Genomic DNA, 26996 nt, shown 5'->3' with positions numbered 1-26996 from the left:
CACAGAAGGAGCAGACTAAGGAGCCAGCTGTTTGCCCAGCTTCCACGTCATCAGACACACACACACACAGCCAGGAACAGAAGCTCATCTGTGAAGATGCTGCAAGCAATTCCCCAGAAGGGTTCTTACAGGATATTGCTGCTTTCTGCCTTCTTAAAAGGCTCAGTGGTGCTTTACTTGACCACACTGGGTCCTGCAACTGTGTCTTATTTTTTTATTTAAAAAAATCAGGTCTGAAAAATACAGAAGGATAGCATAGAAAACACTGGTCTGCAGTGGCATGGTAATGTTATCTGGATGTTATCTAGGTTTTCCATAAAAAGTGAGTGAACAGAAGGCAGCCATTCAAGAGAAAGGGACATGTGTGGAAGCAATGTTAGTAATATACTATCAAAATATTTCACTATTTCTTATAGTCACACATATTATAAAGACCAACAATCCTGCTTGGTTGGTAGAGGAGAATTTTAATGGAGAAATTCCCCCAAGCTGAGGATGCACAAATGTCTTATTGCAGATTCATATTCATTTAGGCAGTGGGGTGAAGAATTAACATATTGAGCAACAGTCTCTCCAGATTTGGGTTTGCCCCTCAAGTTTTGGTCCCCGTATTTAGCAGGGGGATAGGCTTTTGAACACCCTTTGTCCATTTCTACGTATAGCAAAACGATGCATCTATCAAATTCTACCCTCCTAAAAAGTATATATAGTGACTCTATATCTAATCCATTTTATTAAAAATGCATACATAAAAAGTAACACTGTCATTGTGCAGCCCCCATTGGAGGATCTGTCGTGCTGCATCACAATCTTGATTTGCATGAAGTCAGAGCTTGCACCCTCCATCGGATAATTTGTACTGTCTTATCACAAGCCTGGATAGGCTATCACAAGCCTGGAAGTCAGGGCAGGAGAGGGAAGCAAATGGGAAGGCAGTCTTTAAAAGGGCATTTTCAAACAACAACAGATGTTTGAATAAAGCAGGGATGGAGGGACACAGAAACTGTGAGGGTGTTGGGGGGGGGTGTTGAAGGAGCTGTGATGACATGGAGGACTTGAAGAAGCTCTGAGAATACAGACACTTGAAGGATCTGTTATGAGATTTGGGGATTGGGGTGAGGGGTAAAGGGATGAGTCAGGTTGGCAAGGGGGCTGGGGGTTTGGTGGGGTGACGAGTAATGTGAGCAGCGGTGGCAGTTAATTGTTGTTGTTGTTTTATTTTAAAAAGCAGTTATTCTATTGTAAGAAAACTTTGTACAAAATATGCTATGCCTTCTTAGCTGTAATTTATAAGCACAATTCTGTTTAGTAATTGCATGCCCTTTTTTATTCTGCATTCTGCTTTGGCTTTCACAGCTCCAGATCTCCTTGTTTTTCCCCATCCTATATTGGTCTGAAAGTTTCAGTCCTGGGTTAGAAAGTCTAGCTTTTCATATTGAAAAGGGTTTTTTGTCTTTGAAGAGAACTAAGGAAGAATAAATGTTTTTTGAAATATTTACTTTGCTTTGTTCTGCCTGTGAAGGCAATTCTTTATCACAATCAGCAGATGTGGGAGACAGTGTAGGTTTGGAGACAGAGATTTCGGCTTTATTTGTATTGTAAGGAAGTGAAGGCATCTCAGTTTGTTCCTCATAACTGACGTCTTTAAGCTTTGCTAACAAAGGATGCTCTTGACATGTTGCTGGTGGCATTTTACCTTCTTTATGATCTCTGCTACCTTCATCAAGTTGATTGTTTGGAGCTTCTTGCAAATCACTCTCATTATCCATATGCACCTTATTGTTCATTTCAAGATTGATGTTGCTCTCCAGATGTGTGTTTCCAGTTTCGGGGGAAGTGGGGACGCTCGATGTGTTAGAGATAATGGTCACTTTGACAACATTTTTATGAAACGTTTTGCATTTGTTATTCTCCCACTCATTCCCAGTTTGTACTCCTTCCTCTTTTAGGCCCGCTGAGACCATTAGTGTATCTGGAATAAACATTTTAGTTGACTCACTGTTGCTTTCTGCTTTGAAATCTGCTCTCTGGTGCTGTGATTTTGTTCCACATACTTCCATGTCATTAGTTCTAGCTGGCATTTGAAGTTGTTTGGTGGTTAGACACCCAACGGCCTGAGATTTAGAAAGTGTGCTGCTGAACTGAACTGGAGATTTGAATCTATTTATGTCCTTTTCTGTCGGAATTTGGTGTCTACTTGATGGTGGAATTTCACCAAAGCTATGGGACTCCACAGCAACTAGATTTCCTTGTGCAGATTCAGTCTCTATAGCCCTTTTATGCCCTTCCAGTCCATCTTCCACTGTGAAGCTTTTATCTTGATGTTTTTGGAACTGCTTCAGACTCACGCCTTGCATTATATTCTCAGCAATTTGCTGAAACTGCATATCATCGTCTTTGGTGGCATTTTGCAAATTGAGCCCTTCTCTTTCAATAAAGAGAGCTTGAGAAAGACTGTGGTCTTTTTCCTGTGCTGCCATCATCAAAGAACTCTGCTCAAAGGCCAGGACTGCAGTTTCTGTAATATCTTCACTATGCTCTTTAGAATTCACTGGTGCTGGAATGTTATTTGCTGCATTCTGCAAAACACTCAGTGAATGGTTAGGTGAAACAGCAATAGCTGAAACAGTCATTCTTGAAGTTCCATTTGGTGAGAATAGAGGTGAGCTCCTGGCACAACTTTGAGTTTGTAAAAGCTTGGCAGGTGAAGTACCCTCAGCAATTGCCACGTGAGAAACACTCTTAGAAGGACAGGAGATGACTGTAACAGCACCTGTACCATTTTCTTCAGGCAGTTTCCCAACAGATGCTCTAGAATAAATGATATCTTTGCTGCACTCTGAGATCTTTTGGGCAGCCACAGAATATTCTGATTCTGGTTTTGTTTTTGTTCTCCTTCTTCTGTCTTCCCTCGTGGAAGCATGGGACAATTTTGCATGTCGGCAACTTGGACACTGTTCTTTGTTTCCTTTGGGGAGAAGTTCTTCAGGCTGGATTCTTGCTTTTCTAAAAGGATGTAAATTTAACTTCACGGTTAAAGAATCCCAGCTTTTAGTTTTCATTTTATGCTTCTGGATGAATCCAATCAGTTTTTCCCCAGGTCCTGCAGAGGTGGGAGATGGTTTCCTTTCTTCTTTTTTTGCTCCTGAATCACAGTGCAATCTCCTTCCCAGGGCAGGGGAGAGGCTTCCTTGAATACTCTTGCCTTGTCGTTTGTTCTCTGGGGATCTCACCCCACTTAAGCCACTTGTCACATCCACCCTCTTTATTGTTGTCAGGTCAGGTACATAAAAGCTAACACTCTTGGGCTGATACATTCTCTTGATTGCTGGCGATAAGGGCATCTCTTCATCAGTCATACAGGAGCTGCCTGCTCTTTTGCTCTTAACTTCACTCTGTCCTTCATCCAACTTCACATTTTTGCCATGGCTCTGTTTCTTTTCTGTCGGGCAGTTGCGATATTTATCACAGCCTATGTATTTACAGATAAGGAAGTTGTCTAGCTGCGGAGAAATATTTTTGCTCCTTTCTAACGATCCACATGGATCATCCTGTCGCGATCCATGGCTTCCTAATGCTGCTTCTTGCAAGCAGTGGTCCTTGGATTCCTCTGGTGTGTCAGGTGCTGATGACGAGGCTGTAATAAAATGCCTTTGCCTCATCCTGCAAGGCTTTAAGCAGTCCTCATCCTCCTCGGTTTTGGATACAGACAGACATGACTCGTTTGCTAAATGTTTTCCAAGCCCTTCTTTTGCCAAAACACATGCAGCTCTTGAATGTCTTCCGCAGAATGTGTCACTTCTGATTCCTGTGAAAGAGCAAACGTTGAAACTTAGCACATGCAGAGGCGTTCTCTTACACTGACTAAACAGATGTTTGGAACACCTACATTGGTGGTGCCACAAAGAAGAGGGCTTCCCTGCTTATGGGAAAATGCTAAACAGCTACAGTAGCTAACGTCTCTGGCTAAGCAAAACATTTTTATGTTGCAAAGCAATGGCTACTGTATTCTTTTTAAAAAATGAACTGAATATGAACTGATATGAAGACAACTTTGTTCTTGTTCTCTGTATAGAAATATACAGTCAAACAGTCATGTATGCTTCTGCAAGATAATTCTGTCAACACCATAATTTCTAAATATCTGAATTGAAGCTCGTGTGTTGACTGTGCAATTATTTATTGAGCATTGTAATACTAACATTGAAACCACATTCTCTGATCTCTCTGCTTCCCTTCCCCTCATTTCCCAGCCTTCCTCCTGCACAACTCTTTCTTTCGTTTCATTTCACTTGATGAAAACCACTCTGCTTTCCTTATATGTTCCCCTCACTTCCCCGCTTCTGGTTACTATCTACCCTGCCCTTATCCCACCTCTAGATTTTTTCTCCCCCCCCTCCTTTCTAGTTCTTTTGCTAGTACTGTACAGTCAAACAAAATGCTTTCTCTCAAACTACTAGCCAATTTCCTTTCTGAACTCTTGGCTCATGCTGCTGACCCTCACCGTTTCCACGTTTTCCCAATTATTTTTGAACTTTCCCCCACCCACCACTTCCAGTCAGGCTTCAACCCTCTTCATTCCACTGAACATTGTCCTCACAATCACCATGTTCTTGCTTCTCCCACATGATCTCAGCTCCATCTTCTTCCTCTTTGACTTTACTGCTGCTTTTGATACAGCTGATCCTTCTGCTTTGCTTTGCTTTTTTTTTGCCGTAAAAGGTAAAGGTAAAGGGAGCCCTGACCATTAGGTCCAGTCGTGACTGACTCTGGGGTTGCGTGCTCATCTCACATTATTGGCCGAGGGAGCCGGCGTATAGCTTCCAGGTCATGTGGCCAGCATGACAAAGCCACTTCTGGCAAACCAGAGCAGCACATGGAAACGCCGTTTACCTTCCCGCTGTAGCAGTTCCTATTTATCTACTTTCATTTTGACGTGCTTTTGAACTTCTAGGTTGGCAGGAGCTGGGACCAAGCAACGGGAGCTCACCCCGTCACAGGGATTCGAACCGCCAACCTTTGCCGTAGTTCTGTGTAATTCTGACCTCAGTTTATTCTCTTCTAATTTCTCTTTCTGTGTTTCCCTTCCTAGCTGGGGTACCTTAGGGCTCTAACCTTAACCCTCTGCTAACACCTTTCTACATGCTCTTCCCAAGTGACTTCATCCTATCTCATACCTTCTCTACCCATCTGGGAATGGCTGTAGTTTATTGAAAGAGCATTTGCCAGCAGGTTCAATCCCTGGCATCTCCAGGTAGGGCTGAGAAGGATTCCTTGCCTGAAACCTGGGAGAGTCACTGCCAGTCAGTGTAGACAGTCCTGAGCTAGATAGATCAATGGTCTACAGGCCCTCCAAGTGTCCCTATTTTCCAGGGACAGTCCTGGATTTACAGAAGCCATCGCAGTTTCTGATTTGATCCTGGAATGTCCCACTTTTCCTTAGGACATCCCTATATTCCATCAGAGAAATGTCGGAGGGTATGGTAGGATATCTCTATTTTCATTGGAGTTATGCAACCCCCAAGCCAAGGAGATACACAACCTTTAGAAGACATCTGAGAGCAGCCCTGTATAGGGAGGTTTCTTAATGTTTAATGCTTTATTATGTTTTTATATATGTTGGAAGCCACCCAGAGTGGCTGGGGCAACCCAGTCAGGTGGAATAGGGTGTCCTTATTTTCATCAGAGAAATGCTTTGATGGTGGTTCCTGCTTGGCAGGTGGTTGGACTGGGTGGCCCTTGTGGTCTCTTCCAACTCTCTGATTTTCTGATTCTATGTTGGAGGGTATGGACTCAGCTTAAGGCAGTTTCCTATGCTCCTGCTCATTTACTCCATAATTTTCTACCTCCCTCTGATACTTCCTAAAATGTACATTGGATGCCAACAGGAAGGCAGGATCGAGGAAGATGCTTGCACTGCCCCATGAGTTTGTTCTTCTTTCTCAGCAGGTACAATATCATTGCCACAGCCCCATAGCTCTCCCCCTCACTGCTACAGTAACCTTAGAACAGGAAGGGTATAATGTACCAGGAGCTAATAGTGGGCTTTGTTCTCATTTCCCAAGCCTCAGACATTGGCCATGGGAAATCATCACACCTGTGGCCTTTCTTGTTCTAATATTATGGAAGCAGCGAGGCATGCTTCTATTGATCTGTGATAACTCTCCATGAGAGGGAGCGACTGGGGAATCATCAGTCAAAACGGAAGCGATATCCCGTTCCCAGGAAAAAGAGCTCACCTTGATTCAGTTTGTGATGCTCCTCAGATCTTGTCGCCTGTGTGTCTTCCTCCCACTGCCCAAAGTTGTCTGGGCTTCTAACTCTCCTTTGGAATTGTTTTTGGCACAGTCCATCTGCTTCATTAGGCACAGCTGCATTCCCAGAAGACTCTGGAGGATAAGACTGTAGCAGTCTACAGTTAAGGCACAAGAAATGGTCATTTTTCATCTGTTCATTCTCCTTTTGAATGCTTCTGAGTGGCATTTTTAGGCCTGTGCACTTAGACTCTGCCTTTACTGTTGCTTGATGGCTATTTTCCTTTAAAAGTGGCATTTCCCTGCCAGACCCCAACATGGACATGACCTTTATTTCATTTTCCCGAGTTAAGTGGCAGTTACAGTATCCCTTAGTGAGGTAATTTCTTGGCTCATGACCACACTGGGATTCATCTAGGGTTCTGCAACAGCAGTTTCCTGATGAGTGTTCATTTGCTTTGCCGTGTTGAAACTTCCTGTTAAAGAGGGCTAAAACTAGGCAAGTGAGACCAACACCTCCTGTGACAAATACAAGGTTTATCAAAGATGAAATCAGGTAAATTAAGGTAGAGCTCATTAGACATTAAACATACACATCAGAACATAATAAAACAAAACTACTAAAGGGATAATTCTGCTATATGAGATTATTAAAATGTAGCAGAGGAGGGGGTAGAACAGGAATCCAATTAAATTCCCACACATTTTTATCTATATAATTCTATCATTCTGTGTCAGCAATTATTCAAGGAGAAAATGCATTTGTAATGACTGGAGATACATCTGAGATCTCCTTAAAAGAGAAAAGGTACCTCTCAAAGACCTTTTTATGCCGACAGACATTTGCAGATTTTTAAAATTGATTAGCCAGACGCTTTAATGATTATCTTGTTTTTTAGTGGTATTTTATTGTTGTACACTGGCCTGACATTTTATGATATGGTGATATAGAAATACTTTTACTGAATGAAAATAAATAGTTGTAGATGGAAGCTTTATCTTTGAAATGACAGTTACTGCATTGAAGAAAAGTCTGATAGGGCTTGGGTCATTTTTAGTTCATGAACTATTGTCTGCCACCATCCAATGAAAGGAGGTTAAGTCTGCAGAAGAGACTTAAAGGAAGTTGTTTATTTAAGAACTATACCTATATGTTTTGCTTCATGAGACTAATAGTAGTTGTGTGAAAGGCAATTTAGATCAAAAAACTTGTTCAGGTGGACAGCACAGAACACAATGGCCTTGATCTGATTACGATCTCCCCTTTGTATTTTTGTTTTATCGCTCTGTGTGTATAAGAGCGATCCAGTCACATTTCTCTTCCCTTCTCAAGTAGTTGCAAATTATAGCAGAATTTTTATTACTCCCCAGAATTCTTTCTTTCAGATATTGACATTGAATGCTCGTTAGGTATTAGAATAATCAGCAAAAAAAATATTGATTATATGACAATGGCATTTTGGATGTCAGTTTTTGACATTTGGATTTGAAATTTGACTTCAGCATCTGATATTTGACTTAGTAGTTGACAACTTATGACATTTCAGATTTGACATCTGCAAAACAAAAACAAAAACATTGAGAGATGCTGATTAGTTTGAAGAATATGGCTTTTGAAGTAAATGTCCACATAAAAAAAATCACATTTAAAATATTGTAATATTTGAAGTAGCAAATTTGTAATTTTTGTGAAATTTTGTTTCTATGGGAATGCTAATTAACATGCATATGCTTGGCTGCAGTCTAACGTAGGGCATATTTAGATCACAAAGGAAAGTGGTTTCCCAGAATTGCTTTTTTAAAATGTCTGGGAAAATCTGGATGTAAGTCATGTCAGCAGACCAAAGAAAGCTCAACAACTTTTTTGTCCACATTTGTCCAATTATGACTTTGTTTAAAGCGGTCCCGGGAAGTCTAAATTCCTCCTCAATGTCATCACATCCCAGCAATTCTGCAGATGGCAAAATAAACCCTAGACTTGGGCTTTGTCTATGAGGCTCTGCACCCATGCAAAATAAAATTCATTTAGAATAAAGACTATTATTGAATGAGGATAAATTGTTGGTCTGGGTTTTTTAAACAATCAATCAAACAAACAAACAAACAAACTGAATTTTGGGGAGTATTCTTCAGATCCTGAGAATTAAAAATGAGGTGGGATTGGAACCCAGATTCCTGGGGGCCAGACTTAACGTTCTGTCCTCTGTACCACACTGTCATGGCAGTTGCCACCCACATGGGGAAATCAGGCATTCCTATACAATAGGGCTCATTGTCAGCACTAGTCAACTGATTGGCACTGTCATTAAGCCTCACTTGTAGATGAATAATGATTAATGAAAGCTTAAAAGTTAGCTCCCAGTTGTTTTTGGTTTTGTAGTCACATCACGTGGGGCAAGTTGACATGGTTTGAGGAATGTGGTCTTGTGGGCCAAGTTGGAGACTGTGCAGGACTTTAGACCTGTGGGGCAGAGTATCATCACACCTACTATATACATTAAGCCATGTCACGAGGTTATGTGAACCTTTTGAAACCCATTAGACACAGAATATGTGTTTCAGTAATGTAGGCTGTGAAGGAAGCAGCCCAAGCAGCAAGAAGGAAAATTGGGGGGCATTTTAACTGTCTAGGGAAATTCCTGCTGGTTGTATCTCGAACTGCTTTGGCATTCCAAATAAGAAGCTAGTAGAGTAACTGGTTCTCTTTGGCACCAGAGGAGAAATATCACTTATCAATTCATCCAGCAGCCTCCCTGTCTTGTTTTCATCTTGGCAGTCTCCCTTCCACTTACAACCTGTGCCTAACATTTCTTCGCTTGTGAAATGAAATGAGATCACAGCCTGAGGTGGTATAGCTTCAGGCAGTGGTATAGCTCCGGGCGAGACTTTCAACTCCAAGATATATTTTTATATGTTTCTGTCAGAAGGACAATGTATTGTTGGTTGAAGAGAACTCAGGGTCATCGCAAAAGTGCAATGGAGCCACCATTCCAAGATAAATAAATAATTTCTGGGACTAACAGTAGGGAGGATAGGAGTACGGCATATTCTGAAAAGAAGAACAGTAGTTTGCATGTTGCTGCAGGCAAGGAAGAAACTAATTGCACTCTGAGTCCAGGTTCTCATTTCTAAGAGTCCCAGGCCTTGGAACACAAGAAGAAGCACTCCTTTTTTTAAAAGACAAAAGGAGGCACACGGCTGAGCAATATGAATGGTGCCATCCTTGAAGCTGTGTCTTGAGGCTCAGGAGGCCTTGGTGGTGTGCAGTGCCTTCCATCAGCTTCAGCTGGTGGCCCAGCTGTGCTCTTATCTGGAAAAGAATAGCCTAACTTCTGTCGTCTATTCTCTAGTAACCTCTAGTTCAGATTACTGCAATGCATTTTACGTAGGAGCTGCATCTGAAGACGGTTTGGAAACTTCAGCTGGTGAAAAATTTGGCAGCCACGTTGCTCACTGGAGCAAGACGGTTTGAGCATACTACACCGGTCCTGGCCTGACTGGCTGCCAATTAGCTTGTGAGCCCAATTCAAAGTGTTGGTTTTGACCAGTGGTGTAGCGTAGGTTGCCAGCATGCAGGGCAAGGAAAGTATTGTGGCCCCTAACTGGTGCCTCCATGTGGTGCTACTGCTGCTGCCAGAAAGAGCTGTGGAGCAGTGGTGGGACCTGGGTGTGTGCCTTCACCACTGCCACCGCTGTGAGTCTCACCATCTGCCCATCTCTGCTGGCCGGGGATGTTGTATGGCCAAAGGATGCAAGGACCTGTCCTCTCCCAGCTCCTGTTCAGCATGCTGCTCAGATGAGGCAGGCAGGCAGGCAGGATGGGAAGCGCCTCCAGTCACGGCACCAGCTGCAGAGGCATGTCCCTTTAAAAAAAAAAGTGCCTGGGGCAATTGCTCTGGTAGCCCCCCGCTCATGTTATGCTTCTGCTTTTGACCTATAAAACCTTAAATGGCTCAGGACCACGATACTTCAAGGACCACCAGCTGGGTTTCCAGCTATTTTGGGACTACAACTCGTATCATTCCTAGCTACCGGGACCAGTGGTCAAGGAAGATGGGAATTGTAGTTCAAAAACAGCTGGAGACCCAAGTTTGGGAAACCCTGGACTCTAGATGACAGCTAATACACAGAGGATCTTACTTAGGACAAGGTGTGGGATTGGCTGGTTATCAGACTCTCTGTGGCTATGATCTCATGGTTATTTTTTCATAAAATGGTTTAAAAGAAGGAGGAGCTTGGAATAGATCAGGTGACAAATATTCTCCAAGGGGTGGGGGTGTCATTACCTAGAAAGGAAAAAACAGCGACCAGTGCAACGTCTCGTCCGTAGTTCCTCCTCCTGTTTTCTAAAATACCAGGAGGGTGTTTAAGTGCAGACTTACAGTTGACCTCTGTGAGCTCAAGCAGATTGGTCACTGATGGGTTTTCAGAAGCTCTGCAACTCACATTATCAGCGTTTCTGAGCATCCTTGATGAAGAATTGACATATTTCCTTAGAAAGGAGGCTAGGTCGTGAAGTTTGCATGTGCAGTTCCACCAGTTCTGGTCTAAGCTTAGAAGACTTAATTGAGCGAGAGTAGAAAAGGTGTCAGGAATAATGGCTAGCCTGTTCCTTGAAAGGTCAATTTCCATCAGTTGGGCGAGGCCGTGGAAGGCTGTCTTTTCAATAGAGCTAATGAAATTGTTTGACAAATCCAGGATCCTGAGTTTGCCAAGCTTTGCCATCTCAAAGCTTTCCCCTGTGATGCTCATTAGTTGATTCCCATTTAAGTGGAGTCTAATAAGATCCTTCATGCTCATAAACCAAATTCCACGAATGCGGCTCAAAATGTTGTTGCTTAACACTAGCACTTGCAGCTTCTGAAGTTCATGAAATGTGCTGTACGTGATAGAAGAGCTTGATATTTGGTTCTGGTCCAGAAGTAAAGTCTTCAGGGTTCTAAGTCCAAGAAAAGCATCATCTCTAATGGTTGTAATCCCATTAGTGCTGAGTCTTAGTAAAGTTGCATTGAACAGGAAGGACAGGTTAAAACCTTCTACTGAAGTGATACTTCCATCAGTAACAATCAAAGCTTTTGTGGATGCAGGAACAGCTATACGAAAGGAATAGAAATATAGTTAAGTTTCTATCGCGATGCAGGTTTGCTGCTCGTAATCTTTGCTTGGATTTTTAGCAACTCATATTAATGGGGTTATGGATCAAAAGTTATTTTTCATTTGTTAAAAGAGAAAACTTCCCATTCTGATTTACAAAATATCTACTAGCATTCTTGATATACTATTTATTGATACAAAGTATTGCTTTGATAAAAATTTATTTGTTTGTTTTGACAGTTTATATGCTGCTTAATTACAATCATTACCCAGGGGCGTGCAATGAAAATAAAAAACCAGTTAAAAATATAAATTCAGACTTGAGTTAAAATGCTTGCTGGAATAAACATGTCTTTAGTAGGCACTGGAAATTCAAGTTGCCTGACCTCAACTGCATTCCTTGAGCTATCTTAGACTCAAGCTATTAAGGACTTTGCAAATTTATACAAGTGCCTTGAACCTGGCCTTGTAACGTATGGGCAACCAGTGCAAGCTTTTGAACACTGGAGTCATGTAGAGGCAATAGTTTGTCCCCACCAACAGTGTGGTTGCTGATATATCTATACAATCTATATCTATGGATATAGGGGTGTGGGTGGGTGTGTGGGTGTGTAATGTGTGAGCCAGAGAGAGCATTAGAAGGCAACTTTGGTCAGTGTTGAAATACAGTGTGATAGGTCAATTGAGCAACCTGTTTTTACAATCAAATATCACTTTTTAAAAGCAATATTTTATCATTTCAAAAGGGGGGAAAGGAAAAGGAGCCTGTAATTAATGACCTCTATCCTGTTGAAAGAGAAACTTACTTGGGGGCAAGCCGAAAGTGCGCTAATCTCTGGAACAGATTCCAAGTGGATCTGCATCACAGGCCCCAAATTCAACATTAAGTAGGAAGATATTTTTATGCGTTGTCCTTATTTCATGCTTCAGAATGGAAAGACAGGGCTCCACTCCTTTTCTGTTTCATTATTTTGCCCCATTGTATCTAGTTATACATGTAATATCTGGCATTCCGTGCGTTCTTTCACTCCTGGAGGGTAGAGCTTTAATGGCTTCATAAACTGACAGCACAATTCTGCACCAAGTGGCTGGAAGGCATGCATCGCTGCAGAGGTGCATTGCGATCAAAAAACCCATCTGGGGAGCATGCTGCTTGCATCCTGGATTCAGCCTAGGACTGGAAAGCACCAATGAAAAAACTCATATCTAATAATAATATATCCAGGTCAGACAAAGATGATGGAAAGAGTGGACTGCTTCCCTTAACTGGAGCGGCAGGGATATGTGTAATGCCAACACTCCAAGCTGCCTCTCTCAGTTGACTGCCATCATCAATCTCCCTGTCCTGCCTGGATTAAGTCACTGCCAGCTTGCCCTCTCCCAGCATCATGCTCACTCAGACAGTAGCTTAAATTCATCAAAAGCTTCATACAACACTTGTCGTTACCAGTATATTTTAAAAAAATGGGGGGGGTTTACTGTGCTCCTGTGTGACAGATTTGTTCAAGAAACAGAAAACCATCTGTTCCACTAGATGTCAAAGTTAATGCATTGCTTATTACAATGATTTTTATGCTGTAATATGCAAGAAGATTTTCCCCGCCTCTCCACCTTTCTAATGGAAGTGAGAAACGAACAGCACTTTAACATAAGCACGCAGAGCAGGCAAGCTTCCCACATGCTGCTCAGCCACCGTGCCTCAATCCTGACCTGATGCACTCCTGCTATTACCAGCAAGGGCGTCCCCTGAGTAGCGACTGTCATTTGAGCTACCTCACCAATTTACTGATGCTAATGTTTATCTGTGCTGGGAAGTCATTTGTTGTTTTCCCTTTACAATATGGATTATTTTGCCTTGGGCGGTTGTAATAAACTTGACAGGGGGTCTGTTTTCTTATTGATGCCTTGGAGGATTTCCCATAGGGCTCTCATTAAGGCATCTGAATGCAGTCCCCTGCTGTGGTATGTAATGCTTTTAATCAGGTCCCTCTATGTGATAGAGATTAGCCCAGTCTTAGCTTGTGTATCGTACAGTTGCTAAAATGACTGACGGAAGACTACAGAGCCGCCATTAAACGAGTTGCACTTTTCGCAAGATAAAAGTTGATGTTATTATGGGTTATCATGACAACGCTGGTTACTGTGCAGCCACTTCAGCATATTAGCATGCGTGTGCTAATTGAATGAGGCAGAATGGTTGTGAAAGTGTGCTTACATTGCATCTGCCAATGTTAAAACAGATATGGCGATACATTTGTCACCGAGCAAAGTAACACAGGCTTTAAAATAGCAAAGGCACAAGGGTAGTCAAGTACTGCTGGGTTACTTGCAGATGAAATAGCTTAACTGCCGGATTCTATAACTTGCAATACCAGCACAGGTATGGTATGCTTATGAAGAGCTATTCCTTGGTGCAACATTGCAGCTGTTAACAATGTTACCTGATCTTAACATTCAATCCAGCACAAAGGTTTAAAGTGACGATTTGAGGCAGTTGACTAGAGGGCTAATCAGTATCTTTTCCCCCATGCAGCAGTACACTACAAGTTGTTGCCTGCAGGCCATCAATTACTTAAAAATCCCCAAAGCTCTAATTTATTGTTTTTAACACTTCGTGAGATTTGCAATTTTAATTTCTCGCTGAAATGAAAAACCAAATAATGGAAAGCTTCTCAGTTTTTGCACGTATTGAGCAGAGTCCATAAATTTGGCAGCACCCACCTCTGCTAAGACACTTCAAGCACCAGCCTTTCAGCAGCCTTCTAGGACTTTTAACAGGAAGCAGCTACAAATAGGTTCATTAGCCTTTTGCTATGGACTCTTCCTTAGGCTACATATGGTTAGATTCCTCTTCATGCTTTGGTCCTTGTTATGTACTGAGCTGAATCCTAGAACAATAGGATTCAGAATCAGCGGGAGCTACCCAATCCAACTCCAGGTGGAAGTGAATCCGCAACCTGATTGGCCTGCTGGAGCAGCCAATCAGGCGGCTGGCAGAAGCGAATCTGCTACCTGATTGGCCTGTAGGAGCAGCCAATCAGGCTGCAGGCAGAAGTCAATCCACAATATAATTGGCCCACAGGTGTAGCCCTGAAGTAGCCAATCACGCAAGGCCCATTGTGTAAATAATGTATATAAGCAGATGGTTTTGGGAAAAGAGCCATTCTTCTTCTCCTCTTCTCCTTGATGACTATGAGCTGAATAAAGAGCATGAAATTCACTCTCGACTCCGAGTACATTTCAGTCCTATTCCCTTCCCTCCAGAAATTTCATCTCATCTCACTAGTCCCCATCCAAGTCTTCCAGATCTTAATCCTAGGCTAGTGCAGTGGTGTAGCTAGCCGCTTGAGCACCCGGGGCGGCACACACACCCTGCGCCCAGGGCCAAAGCTAGACACTTTGGGAGCAGGGCAAGCCAGCCATTGGGCAGGGTGAGCCGGGGTAGGGCACACTGCATGGAGCCTTGCTGCAGCCTTCCCCTCAGCTGTAGGGCGGCAGAGCCTGCAGGTGCCTAAACCACTGCGTCACTCCCAGGAGAGAGACACATGGCTTGGGTGCTCTACAGGCCCGTGGTAAGTGCTTCCCCCTGCCGTGTGGTGCCCAGTGCCTCCCACCCTCTAACTACGCCTCTGCCTAGTGTGAGTTTTGTGTGTGTGTGTGTGTGTGTGTGTGTGTGTGTTCACCTCATTTGAGTTACTCCTTTCCTTGATTTACCTGCCTGTCATCCTGACCTTGCCTGACCCATGGACTGAACTGTAAACTTGATTTTGAAATACGTAGTTGTACTCAGCCCACTATTGTAAATCTAGCCTTTCTTCGTCCAGCTTAGTTCCTGCAAGGCTCTGCCCAATCTTTCTTCTGCAAAGCCCGAATGCGCTTACTCTTGAAAGCCTGAAACAAAATAAAAAAATTCCTTCCAGTAGCACCTTAGAGACCAACTAAGTTTGTCATTGGTATGAGCTTTCGTGTGCATGCACACTTCTTCAGATACAGTGGTCCCTCGACTTACGAATTTAATCCGTTCCAAATGCACATTCGTAGGTCGAAAAGTTTGTAAGTCGAAAAAAGTGGTTTCCCATAGGAATGCATTGGAAACGGAAAAATTTGTAGGTCGAGTAAACCGCATCTAAAATTTGTAAGTCGAAAAAATCCCATCTAAACTGCAATGGTTTTCCTTTTGGATGTCGGAAAAAACATAAGCATTTGGCCATTTTTTTTCATTCGTAACTCGAAATTCCGTAAGTCGAGTACTTCGTAAGTTGAGGGACCACTGTACTTCTTGAAAGCCTAATATCAATGGCCTATTATCAAATTTGGTTATGAAATGTAGCCCAGAAGTTTAACATTACCCTTTTAAATGACTTCTCTGACTATTCAGAGATTCTTCCTAAAAGAGCTATGGCCTATATGGCGTAGCCTTGATCCTCATTAATTGAAACAATTATATATGACTTTATATATATATCATAGCATTCCCACTTGAAATGGAATGGAATTCTTTTGACATTGCTTTTGACTACCTCCGAAGCACAACTTTGAATGAGAACACATGGGCATTGAGCAGCAAGCAAAGAAACACTCCCATTATTCCCTGGAAACCACCGACTTTCACACAGCTTTCAATTACAATGTGGTTTAATTAAATTGGCATCAATTCTTCCACGTAGAACAGCCTTCAAAGTCAGGGAATTCATCTTGCAAAGTGGGAGCTTAATTTGTATTGATTTTGATTAGAGTTTAAAATCATTGGGCCTCTACTATCCTCACAGCCAAATTAGCCTCGCATTAAAAGCCAAAGTAGACTCGATGGCGACTGTGGGCAAAGCACTTGCCTGTGTAAGTGTCCCATGAATCACCATCATGTATAAATGCATTTAACACTTGAGTCAGTTTGTGTTTAGAGGAGTTAGCGTGCCACCGCCAGCTACCCCGTCCAGGCCATCAGCTCTGCACACAGATAAGCTGACTCATGCGTTAAGTACATTTACACATGGTAAGGCATTTGAGGAATGTTTAACATAGGCATGCACCGTCCTGCCTGTTTTCGGCCCAAGATGACTTTCAAAACAGTTGTTCTGACCACGTCCTGCCTTGGTTCATAGCCCTCCATGCTCCCCTAAGTCATGGCTGAGGGAGACATACAGCAGGGTGGGGGGGGGAGAGATCTGTAACCTTCCAAATGAATTTTGGCTGCAGTTGTCACCACCCCTGATTTTGGGCCATGCTGGCTGAGGCTGAAGGTAGTCCAACAACATCTGGAGGTCCCCATCCCTGACAGATAGGTTGCTTGACTCAAGGACGAACCTTCAGCATCTCCTCACATGCCCTCCCAGCTTGAAGACAAGGCCTAAATACCATCTGTACCTTGAATCTCCCATTAAACACCTACTGAGTATTTAGCTATGAGCTTAATGTAGAGCCAATGCTTCAAAGCTTTTCTAGGAAGAGAGACTTTCACTGGCATATTTGTTATGGGAGTAGGATGGCAGCAAAGGAGATCATTACAAAACCCAGGAAGTTACTGCATTTACATTTGGCATCACATTTGGGTCCCTTAATTTTTTCTTCTTCATATGCAAAATGGGAACAGTAAAGCCAGGGAAAGGGATTATTAATTTTGTGGGTCATTTTATATTATTTTAATAACTATTAGGCTAGGGTTTTTTTTTCTGCTGATGGCAATAAGCAAATTTTCCTTTCCTAAGAATCAGCAGCACTTTGCTTTAAATTTGTTAATCAGGTGTCTTATTAAATTGTTGACTTAAACAAGCAATACATAATGAACACAGGCATTGTATCTTGTTAGCATTTCCACAGCTCATTTAACACCAAGAGAAGAAAAAGCATACCTTCTTTCAGAATTATAATGTACTTTATGATGCTAATCTGTATCATTGGTACATCACTTAATCTTGCTAATGCTGAAGGGTTCCTTGGCAGGGTTAGAAGGCAATTGATAGCTCATTCAGCCAGTGGACAGCTTGAACTTTGCACAAAATGTGGATAAAACTTATTAAAATGATCTATTTTGTTTTTCTTAAAGCGTTTGGCTGAGTGAAATGACTCTGTTCTCGGTAACAAAGGTTTTCAATTACCTCTGAAGGGCTTGGAATAGTTTGGATAAGGCCTCTAGGCAAAGAGAAATGAAACAATGCTATCACTCTCCAGTCAAAATGTGAAAGGCTAGCTCTCTGAAACTTTACCTCGCAGCAGCAGGCACAAGAAGCAGTCAATACAATTACAGCTGTGCTGTGTGAGCTTACAGTATAGAATAAATATCAGTTCTCTTTAAGTGTCTTACATAGTTACCTAGTATATATGTTAATCCTTGACACAGAGTAATATCTTCAGAGCATACCACGCATGAAGGAGGGCATGATGCGGTTAACTGAATCATCATAGCAAGCAGAATGAGCAATGCACCTAAAAGGGGCGAAAAAAGGGTACATGTACATATATCTGTATACACACACACACACACACACACACACACACACACACACACACACATCTTGGCCCTGACTTTTTAATATTGTTATTCATGACTTAATTGTAATTAAGCAGTGAACCCATCCCTTTTCAAAGTATTACACTTGTTTAAAAGCCAGGCGTTGGAAAAGCCACAGGGTTGGAAAACAATTGTGATTCTTCCATTTTTGTTTTCATTTATAAGAAACACATTTAGCACCATGTCTAATTTGGCCCTTAAATTAGTCTGTGTTTGGGACTCTTTATAGGCATCATACACACTGCTTAAGTTGTTACAAGTGATAGCTTCACTTGGGTGGGCGGGGGCGGTGGGGTGCTGGATCCCTAAACCTTGAAGCTGTAATTTCATCCATCTGAGAAGGTCCTCTTTTCAAAGAGTTGTGGGAGGCAAGAAAAAGACACAGAATGGTAAGAAATGGGATGGTTAGAAAGCATTCAGTATGGCTCATCTGTTACCTACAGTTCAGCTTAGATCCCAAGTTAAGGAAGTTCATGGAGGCAAAGTTTTTTACCAAAACAGACTCAATTTTCTTTGTACTTATATTGTTGTTCTCTCTTTATATATTTGCAGGGAAGGCCTGAATTTTCTGAAGTGGTCTCCAAATTAGAAGAGTGCCTGTGCAATATTGAGGTAATGGCAGAACGTGTCGCAGTTAGTAAGCAACATAAATGCATAGTTGTGAGCGAGTGTGATGATGGCTGGGCTGGTTGCTCACAGAAGGAACTCCAGAAATATTGCAAGATATGGTGCCTGGCATTCTCAAGCTGATGTGCTCAGCTGTGATCTTAGCTATGAGATAGGAAGGAGATGCAGGAAACAAATGCCATTTAAATATTGAAGGAACAGAGACATCACACCATAAAAAATAGAGCCTAAGGTTAGAAGTCCTCATTCGTCTCCATTTGTAGAAACAAGCAATGAGAGTTAAAGATGGCATGGGGGAAACATCATTGGTCCCAGGGTATGAATCGAAGGCACACAAGGTGCCCACCTTGCAGGTGTGGGTCTGGACAGTGCCTGGATGAAAGGCAGCTGGGGACCACATGAACTCAGGCTGGGGTTTCCTGATGGAAGAAAAGTGGGCTATATATGTATAAATACAATATATTCTGGCGTATAAGACAACTGAGCGTATAAGATGACCCCCAACTTTTCCAGGTAAAATATAGAGTTTGGGATATACTCGCTGTATAAGAAATACAACCCGGCATATAAGACGACACCTGACTTTTAAGGAGATTTTCCTGGGTTAAAAAGTAGTCTCATACGCAGGAATATACAGTAAATACAATTCCCATACTGTGCACAATCATATATATTTTTGTTCCCATGTCTGCTATTTAACTTCCTCTCCCCCATCCCCATCCCCTGCCACCCACCCACCACTGAAATTTCATGTAGTATCTAATTCAGCCCTTGGCATTAGGCAGCTTTGTATGTGAAATTTTGAGTGTGCACTTCACAAACTACAATGTCTACCTTTGGCTCCCTGGAGAAAATGGTTGCTTGTCTGTTTCCCATTTTGCCATAAAGAGAAGCAATGCAGAAAACAGGTATCTGGAACCATGTGTCCTTTGTCCAGGAGCATCTCTAAACCAGAGCAACCAACTCCTATCAATAATGTCACAAAATGGGTCAAACGACCACCCTCACACTGCTGACTTTAGTTTTGCATTTTCTTCTTCTAAACTTTACAAACTGAAATGGTGCAAAGGGTAAATGTCTACATTGATGTTATAGGGTTATTGGCAATTAGGACATGCAAGAAAAGTTTTGCAAGACGTGAGCCTCCAGATCATACCAAAGGTCCTTGCTAAATGAGCTTAATCAACATAATGTGATTAGCAGAAGTTAATTAGCACAAGCAAGATCAACTTTGCCTGCTTACAAGGGCTTACAGTCTAGCATTTGGGTTTAGCATACAACATCCTAACGCCTTTGCTTTCAGCATATTTTTCAGATCAGAATGTGAATGAATCCAAATATTGCTGAACTAGTTTTATTAGCTTCCACGAGGAGCTTCATACTATGTGGTTGATGGCTATACAATGGCCACAGGTCATCCTATGTGATCTTCTAGGGCTTCTCACTTCACCTTAGTGGCATAGGAGTGATACTGCAGCAATTTCCATGCCACTCACCATTAAGAAACAAGCTCTGAAGCATCCTTGAAATCCTGTCCTGATGCTCTCTAATGCCAAATGCAAGGAATTACATTCTGAACTTGAGAGGGTCCCCTTCCCATAATAACATTAATGTGGCATTGTGTATTATTTCAAAATGTGGCAAGCCAACCCTGCTCATTCTGCATAACGGATCCTTTGACCCTTTACACCAAAGTCTTGCCTCGAGTGCACCACTGGTTTGGGCATGGGCTGTGGTTAAAGAAAAATCATGCTCAAAGGCTCACTGCTCTCCAATGCTCTAGGTTTTCCAAGGGCTGTACCCTGCAGTTTAAAAACAAATTCTGGGGCTTCTTCCTGCCAATCCCTTCCTTACTTTGAGCCCTGACGCTTCATCCCTCAGAAAAGGTAATTTTCACAATGTTGAAGGGAGAAAATACCAGATCAAGTATTTTCTAAAGCAATCAGCTGAGTCAGTTGAACTTAACTACAGTCTATGGCTAAAAAAAAATATCCCAGTCCTTTTGGCTTTCAACCAAGAGGATAGCTCGGGGGTCAGCAAACTTTTCCAGCAGGGGGCCTGTCCACAGGGCCGGCTCTAGGTATAGTCCCGGTGGCGCGGGGCACCAGGGCGCGGGGCCGGCAGGTGGGGCGCTGCGCGACAAAGCCGCGCGGAAGCCATGCTGTGCGCTGCAAGGGGGGGTGCCGGAGCGATCTCCGCGCCTCAGCACCAGGGCGCCCAACCTGCTTGAGACTGCCCTGCCTGTCCACTGTCCCTCAGACCTTGTGGGGGGCCAGACTATATTTTGGAAAAAAATATGAATGAATTCCTATGCCCCACAAATAACCCAGAGATGCATTTTAAATAAAAGGACACATTCTACTCCTGTAAAAACACTAGGCAGGCCCCACAAATAACCCAGAGATGCATTTTAAATAAACGAACACATACTACTCATGTAAAAACATGCTGATTCACAGACCGTCCGTGGGCCGGATTTAGAAGGCGATTGGGCCGCATCTGGCCCCCGGGCCTTAGTTTGGGGACCCTGGGATAGCTGATGAAATAGAAGACATGCTTGATCTTGGCAACCAGGGCCTGGAATTGCATCAATGCTGCACATGTGGGGAAAGTTCCCCATCTCCTTCCCCCTCCTATCAAAGTATATCACCACTCTTGAGCCAAAGCGTCAGAGCAGTGACTCCAGTCATCTATTTCAATTTTCAAGCTCCAGCTGCAGCATGATACTTTGTGTGTAGGTGGAGGTGCCTCTAAGAAAGTGTGTCTGTACGTTTGTGTTTTGTTTTGTTGACAGCCTGAAGCAGTATATCACAAGTAACTGTGCTATCTCAGAGGAGACCTAGCTAGCTCCTGTGATACATAGTCAGCAGTTTATATGAGATTAAATCTGGGGTGTGAGCCTGTGTAAGATCCAGAAAGAAGAGCGATATTTAGCTAGCTAAAACACATTGTGTCCATCGTATGAGCAACACAGTGGTGAAGTCTGAAGGAGCAAGTGCTGTCATAAAGGGAGGCTAACATTTTAGGATCTTTGTTGGCCACATGAAATAAGATGTGAATATACTCCCTGGGCTTGTTCAAAACAGAACAGACTGTTGGTTTGCACCTGCCTGTTTCATCATGGAATGCAAGAAAACCTTCTAGGAGTTGTTGAACTAAAACTCCCATCATCCCTGAACATTGCCTATGCTAGCTGGGGCTGATGGGAGCTGGAATAACTTCTTAGGGTCCAGGGAGCAACGTTTGCCACATGGCATAGCTGTGGTGGGTCCAGGGAGGCTGCCATCTTCCAGTGTGGTCGGAGGATAGTTGAAGGGTCTCTCTTTGGCCGACCCTTGGAACAGCATATACATGCGAGAGTACATATTCAGTCCCCTGAACAGAAAACATAACAGGCTGCAATGATTAGCATCCTCTTGGCAACAATTTCTGAAACCTAGCATGTTCAGAGCAGTAGAAATAGCTGGGGACTGGAGCAAAGTTACTTGTGAGATACTACATATGGTGAGTTCTGCTGCTGTCAGCTTTTCTGGCAAGATTTCACAGTTCTCATAAGTGGGTATTGACAGTGTTCTCTCTGTTAAATCCAGCTGATGTCACCAGCCTCTAGCAACAGCAGTGGTTCTCTTTCTCCTTCCTCTTCCTCGGATTGCCTGGTTGCTCGAGGATGCCCTGGGCGCAGCCATGTTGCTGCTTTACGAAGCCGTTTTGAGCTGGAATATGCCTTGAATGCAAGAACTTATGCTGTCTGGTCACAAAGGTAAGAATGCAGAAGGAAGGAAGGAAGGAAGGAAGGAAGGAAGGAAGGAAGGAAGGAAGGAAGGAAGGAAGGAAGGAAGGAAGGAAGGAAGGAAGGAAGGAAGGTAAAAGGAGGAATCCTTCATTGGCCCATGGGGTTCTAAGATTTGCCTGGGACTTAAATAATCGGCTGTTTGGACAACTACTAACACCTACTAGAAATGTCACCTGAAAGCAACACAGAAAGAAAACTAGTTACAGGTAGGTAGCCGTGTTGGTCTGACGCAGTCAAAACAAAATTAAAAAAATCCTTCCAGTAGCACCTTAGAGAGCAACTAAGTTTATCATAGGTATGCATGCACACTTCTTCAGATACCTGCATGCACACGAAAGCTCATACCTATGACAAACTTAGTTGGTCTCTAAGGTGCTACTGGAAGGATTTTTTAAATTTTGTTTAGAAAGAAAACTAGTCTCTTTATTTCTTGGAGGAGACAAAACACAATCTGTGTACTCCAGCATCTTAATTGTCACTCTGGCAACACAATCTACAACAGCGCTAGAAAAATGTGTAGTTGATTATTTCCCAAACTTAGTTCTAAAAGTCCTGGTAAACTGGTTTGCAAGGTTTTCAGAAGTATAACTGATCTTTAGGGGGGGGGAGCCCCAAAGGGTTGGACCCGAAAAACAGCTTAGTGAAGAATGAGCATGTTCAGGAGGCACCAAATGCTGGCTAAGTATTACGGGTAGAGGGAAGGAAAAGAAAACCAGGGGAAATGGAATGGAGTGGCAGGAAACCCAAACAGCAGTACTCCATACAAATAGCAGTACTCCACACTCCTTTGGATAAATGTTCCACTTGCACCCTTCTAATGCTCACCAGTTAAAAGAAAGATCAACAAGAGTGAGCTGGAAACAAGCAGGTTATGGAAATGTTAGAAGGATCTTATACCACATTCCTCTTTTGTGCTGCAGCATATAATAGATTTGCATGAAAAGAATGAGCGAGTGACACATTTAGGTTACACTATAGATACCCAAGAGGGCGAGAAAAGTAGTTATCACAGCAGCCTCCCTGCTACTGTAATTTAATGTTCATCTCAGTGCGCCACCCAAGCTCATTAGCTTGCTGAAATGGGTTCCTGTATAACCCAAAGGGTTACAGAACAGTTTCCCCCCTCAAATTCTGTGCAATACAAATTAACTAACTCCAGTCCTATAAATAGAACATTAAAAGAGTCACCCAGAGGCAAAATGTAAAGTAAAATGAAGATGGTTTCTGCAGATTCAGTGTTTTTTTCAATTATACAACACACTGGGATGATTAATGACCTAGCTTTCTAATGACAATAGTTTCTTGAGGTTTTAATTTTTTAAAACATACAGATTGAGAGAGGGATTCTGCTCTATGTGCTAACATCCACTGCAGTGCATTTTTTTCCACATCCTCCACCCCTGTTTTAGCTACCCAAAGTAGCAAGGTACACACAGCTACTTTTGCCTTCTCACCCACGCACAAAGTTAAGGAGGCATGAAATTACCTGCTCAATGCTCGCCTTGTAAATGCAGTCCTTTCTGTTCATAATGCTACAGTGTTCCAATGGATGCTGTGGGAACTTAAGCTGGGGATGAAAACTTGGGTCAGAATCTGTAGAGAAAGCAGCTTTTGGTGTCTGCAAGACCCTTCTGCATGCACATAATGGCAGCTAGTGACCATTGGGAAGGCAGAAAGGCTTAGAGCCAATGCATTTCAAGATTTGCACACCCAGATTTGCACACTCAGGTCTCTCAACCTCCAACAATTCTTCATGCAGTCATAAGCTGCTTTTGGTCTAAATGTCCTCTCTTCACACTAATCTCCTTTGTAAGGAAACTCAGAATGACTGGGCCTAACAAGTTGTAGCATTTCCTCCCCATAGAGGTGCGCCTGGCATCTTCATTATGCAGTTTCTGCTGTAGGCAGAAGAAACACCTCTGACACGTGAAATATACAGGCATTTCTCCATTTGCACAGGGTGTGTGTTTTCTAAGTCATTGTGCGCGTCGGCAGTCACACGTCAGCCCATTCCGCCCCCTTCCAGAGTCGAAAACTATGTGTGTGTTGGCAGTTATGTGTCTATCAGGCACGCTCAGAATGGTCCCACTCTATTCTTGCGACTGTCAATTGGTTTAAACTGTATTTTAATTCTGTATTTTAAATTTTTGTAATCTATCCTATGACCTTATGCTGAAAGGTGGCTAATAAATTTAAACAGCAACAATAATTAGGAGAAGCAGTTGCTCATGGAGCAACAGAATAATTCACTGAGCTGATTCTGTTTTGCTCAAGCAGGAAATTTCAGAACCAGGCTTATTATCAGCAACCTTTTTCAGCCATGGGCTGGCCCACCATCCCTTAGACCTTGTGGGGGGCCAGACTATTTTTTTGGGGGGGGGGTGGGATGAACTAATTCCTATGCCCCCAAATAACCCAGAGATGCCTTTTAAATAAAAGCACACATTCTACTCATGTAAAAACACCAGGCAGGCCCCACAAATAACCCAGAGATACATTTTAAATAAAAGGACACATTCAACTCTTGTAAAAACATGCTGATTCCCGGACCATCCATGGGCCAGATTGAGAAGGTGATAGGGCCGCATCCAGCCCCTGAGCCTTAGGTTGCCTACCCCTGCTCTTGCTGATGACCAAAGTGGGAAGGAATTGGGGGGGGCATGTTTGGAGACCTAAACAGGAGTTAAACAAGCCTTCATTTCACCTGGGTCAGAAACCCAGTTTGGCACCTCCTCTACATGCATTTGCACACACAAACACACACACACACACACACACACACACAGAGAGAGAGAGAGAGAGAGAGAGAGAGAGAGAGAGAGAGAGAGAGAGAGAGAGAGAGAGAGAGAGAGAGAGAGACTGGCTCCCTTCTAGAGGCTTCACTCGGGAATTCACTGTGGCTATCTGCCCCATAGCTACGGTTCTGCCTAAAATGTTTTGTCTTGGGACCCTCATACCTATGGGACCGCCTCTCCTGGTATGCCCCGCGGAGGACCTTAAGGTCCACAAACAACAATATTCTGGAGATCCCAAGCCATAAGGTGGCTAGATTGGCCTCTACTAGGGCCAGAGCCTTTTCAGAATTGGCCCCAACTTGGTGGAAGGCTCTTTCACAGGAGACCAGGGCCCTGTGGGATTTGTCATCTTTCCGCAGGGCCTGCAAGACAGAGCTGTTCCGCCTGGCCTTTGGGTTGGACTTAGTCTGACCCCTGTGTTTTCCTCCCTCATGGCTTGGATTTATGGACTACTTAAAATGAGGCTGCATTTTAAATTTTAATACTGTATTTTAATCTGTATTTTAATTAATTTCTTTTTATGTTTTATTGTAATTTTATTGGTGTGAGCCATCCTGAGCCCGGTTTTGACTGGGGAGGGCGGGGTATAAATTATTTATTTATTTAGTTATTATTATTATTAATTTATTAACACAGCTAGAAGAATGATTATGATTTGCATCATAAGAACACAAGATCAGCCTTCCTGGATCAGGCCAAAGGACCATCTAGTCCAGCACCCTGTTCTCATTGTGGCTCATCAGATGCCCCCGGGGACAAGCAGAACCTGAGCATCATAGAAGCAACTAGTATCCTAGGCCTACTGCCTCAGGCAGTGGAGGGAGAACACAGCTATTGTGGCTAGTAGCTACTGATAGCCTTGTCCTCCATGAATTTGTCTAATCCTCTCTTAAAGCCATCCAAACTGGGGGCCATTATCCCTACCTCTTGTGAGAGTGAATTCCATAGTTTAGCTTCACACTGTGTGCTTTCCTTTGTCTGTCCTGAATCTTGTAGCTTTTTTCTTCTTCATTACATGGCATGGCCCTAATATTATGAGAGAGGGAGGGCAAACTTTTTTTTCTCTACTTTATCCACACCATACATGCATAGCTGCCAAATCTCCTGCTGAAAAATGCGGGATCAGCAGCGGCGTGGCAACGGAAGTCGCTTCTACGCATGTCCAAACATGCGTAGAAGCGACTTCCGGTGCTGCTCTGCCTGATTTCCGGTGCCCAGACATGGGCAGAGCGGCACCGAAATGGAGCCTCCCTGGCAGGTAGGAAATCCGGGGGATTTCCGGGATTTTTTTCTATCCGGGATAACAGCGGGAAACAGATTAAAATCCAGGGGTTTCCCGCGAAAAATGGGAGACTTGGCAGCTATGCCATACATGGTTGTATACACAACCAGCGTGTATGTATGAGAGCCAGCGTGGTGTAGTGGTTAAGGGGGAGGAAGGGAAAGGAGAATGTTAGCCGCTTTGAGACTCCTTAGGGTAGTGATAAAGCGGGATATCAAATCCAAACTCTCTTATTCACCTTTTCTCTGAGCTAAAAAGTTGTAACCTCTTAGGGGATCTGCACTCTGCATCCAAAGGTGGAAAGACAGGCTTTACACAGGCTGTCTGCCCTTTGCTGACAGTGGCCAGTCATAGTATGCAGTCATGCTAAATGTTTAACTTCCTGTCACTTGGATAACTGATTGAGTTGCCCTTTTGGTTTCATGGTTTTATGTGCGAGCAGGGATAGATTAATGAGCTCCACCACAGAAAAATATTTGAGAAGTAAGTGAAGCTGATGACACGTTACTTTACAGTTTAGCGGAATTCAACAAATCTGATTCTATTATCCTGTCAAGTTCCGCAAAAGAGACCTTGAAAGCATAAAGAAGAAGAAGAGAGAGAGAATCTTTAATCGAACCCAGAAGCTATGAATGGAGTTCAG

At 43.0% G+C, this 26996-nt stretch overlaps 2 protein-coding genes across 2 annotated transcripts in view; one reads left to right on the top strand and one right to left on the bottom strand.

Annotated features, from left to right (window-relative positions):
• The window catches only part of TNNI3K (TNNI3 interacting kinase), a 146096-nt gene that overhangs the window by 108719 nt on the left and 10381 nt on the right, over positions 1-26996 (top strand). The window contains exons 22-23 of the mRNA XM_035122872.2: positions 18409-18468; positions 22074-22243. Of these exons, the coding sequence (XP_034978763.1) occupies positions 18409-18468; positions 22074-22243 (230 nt within the window). The remainder of the gene's footprint in view (positions 1-18408; positions 18469-22073; positions 22244-26996) is intronic.
• LRRC53 (leucine rich repeat containing 53) lies at positions 1431-17745 on the bottom strand. Its single transcript, XM_060277440.1, has 4 exons — positions 17658-17745; positions 10541-11347; positions 6240-6773; positions 1431-3808 (listed from the first exon to the last, which is right to left on the bottom strand). The coding sequence occupies exons 1-4, from the start codon at positions 17743-17745 to the stop codon at positions 1431-1433; spliced, it is 3807 nt and encodes a 1268-aa protein (XP_060133423.1).

This window comes from Zootoca vivipara, chromosome 7 (genome assembly GCF_963506605.1).
Source record: "Zootoca vivipara chromosome 7, rZooViv1.1, whole genome shotgun sequence".
Classification (NCBI taxonomy): domain Eukaryota; kingdom Metazoa; phylum Chordata; class Lepidosauria; order Squamata; family Lacertidae; genus Zootoca; species Zootoca vivipara.
Note: the sequence above shows the minus strand (reverse complement) of the source record. Positions and strands in the feature narration are given on the sequence as shown.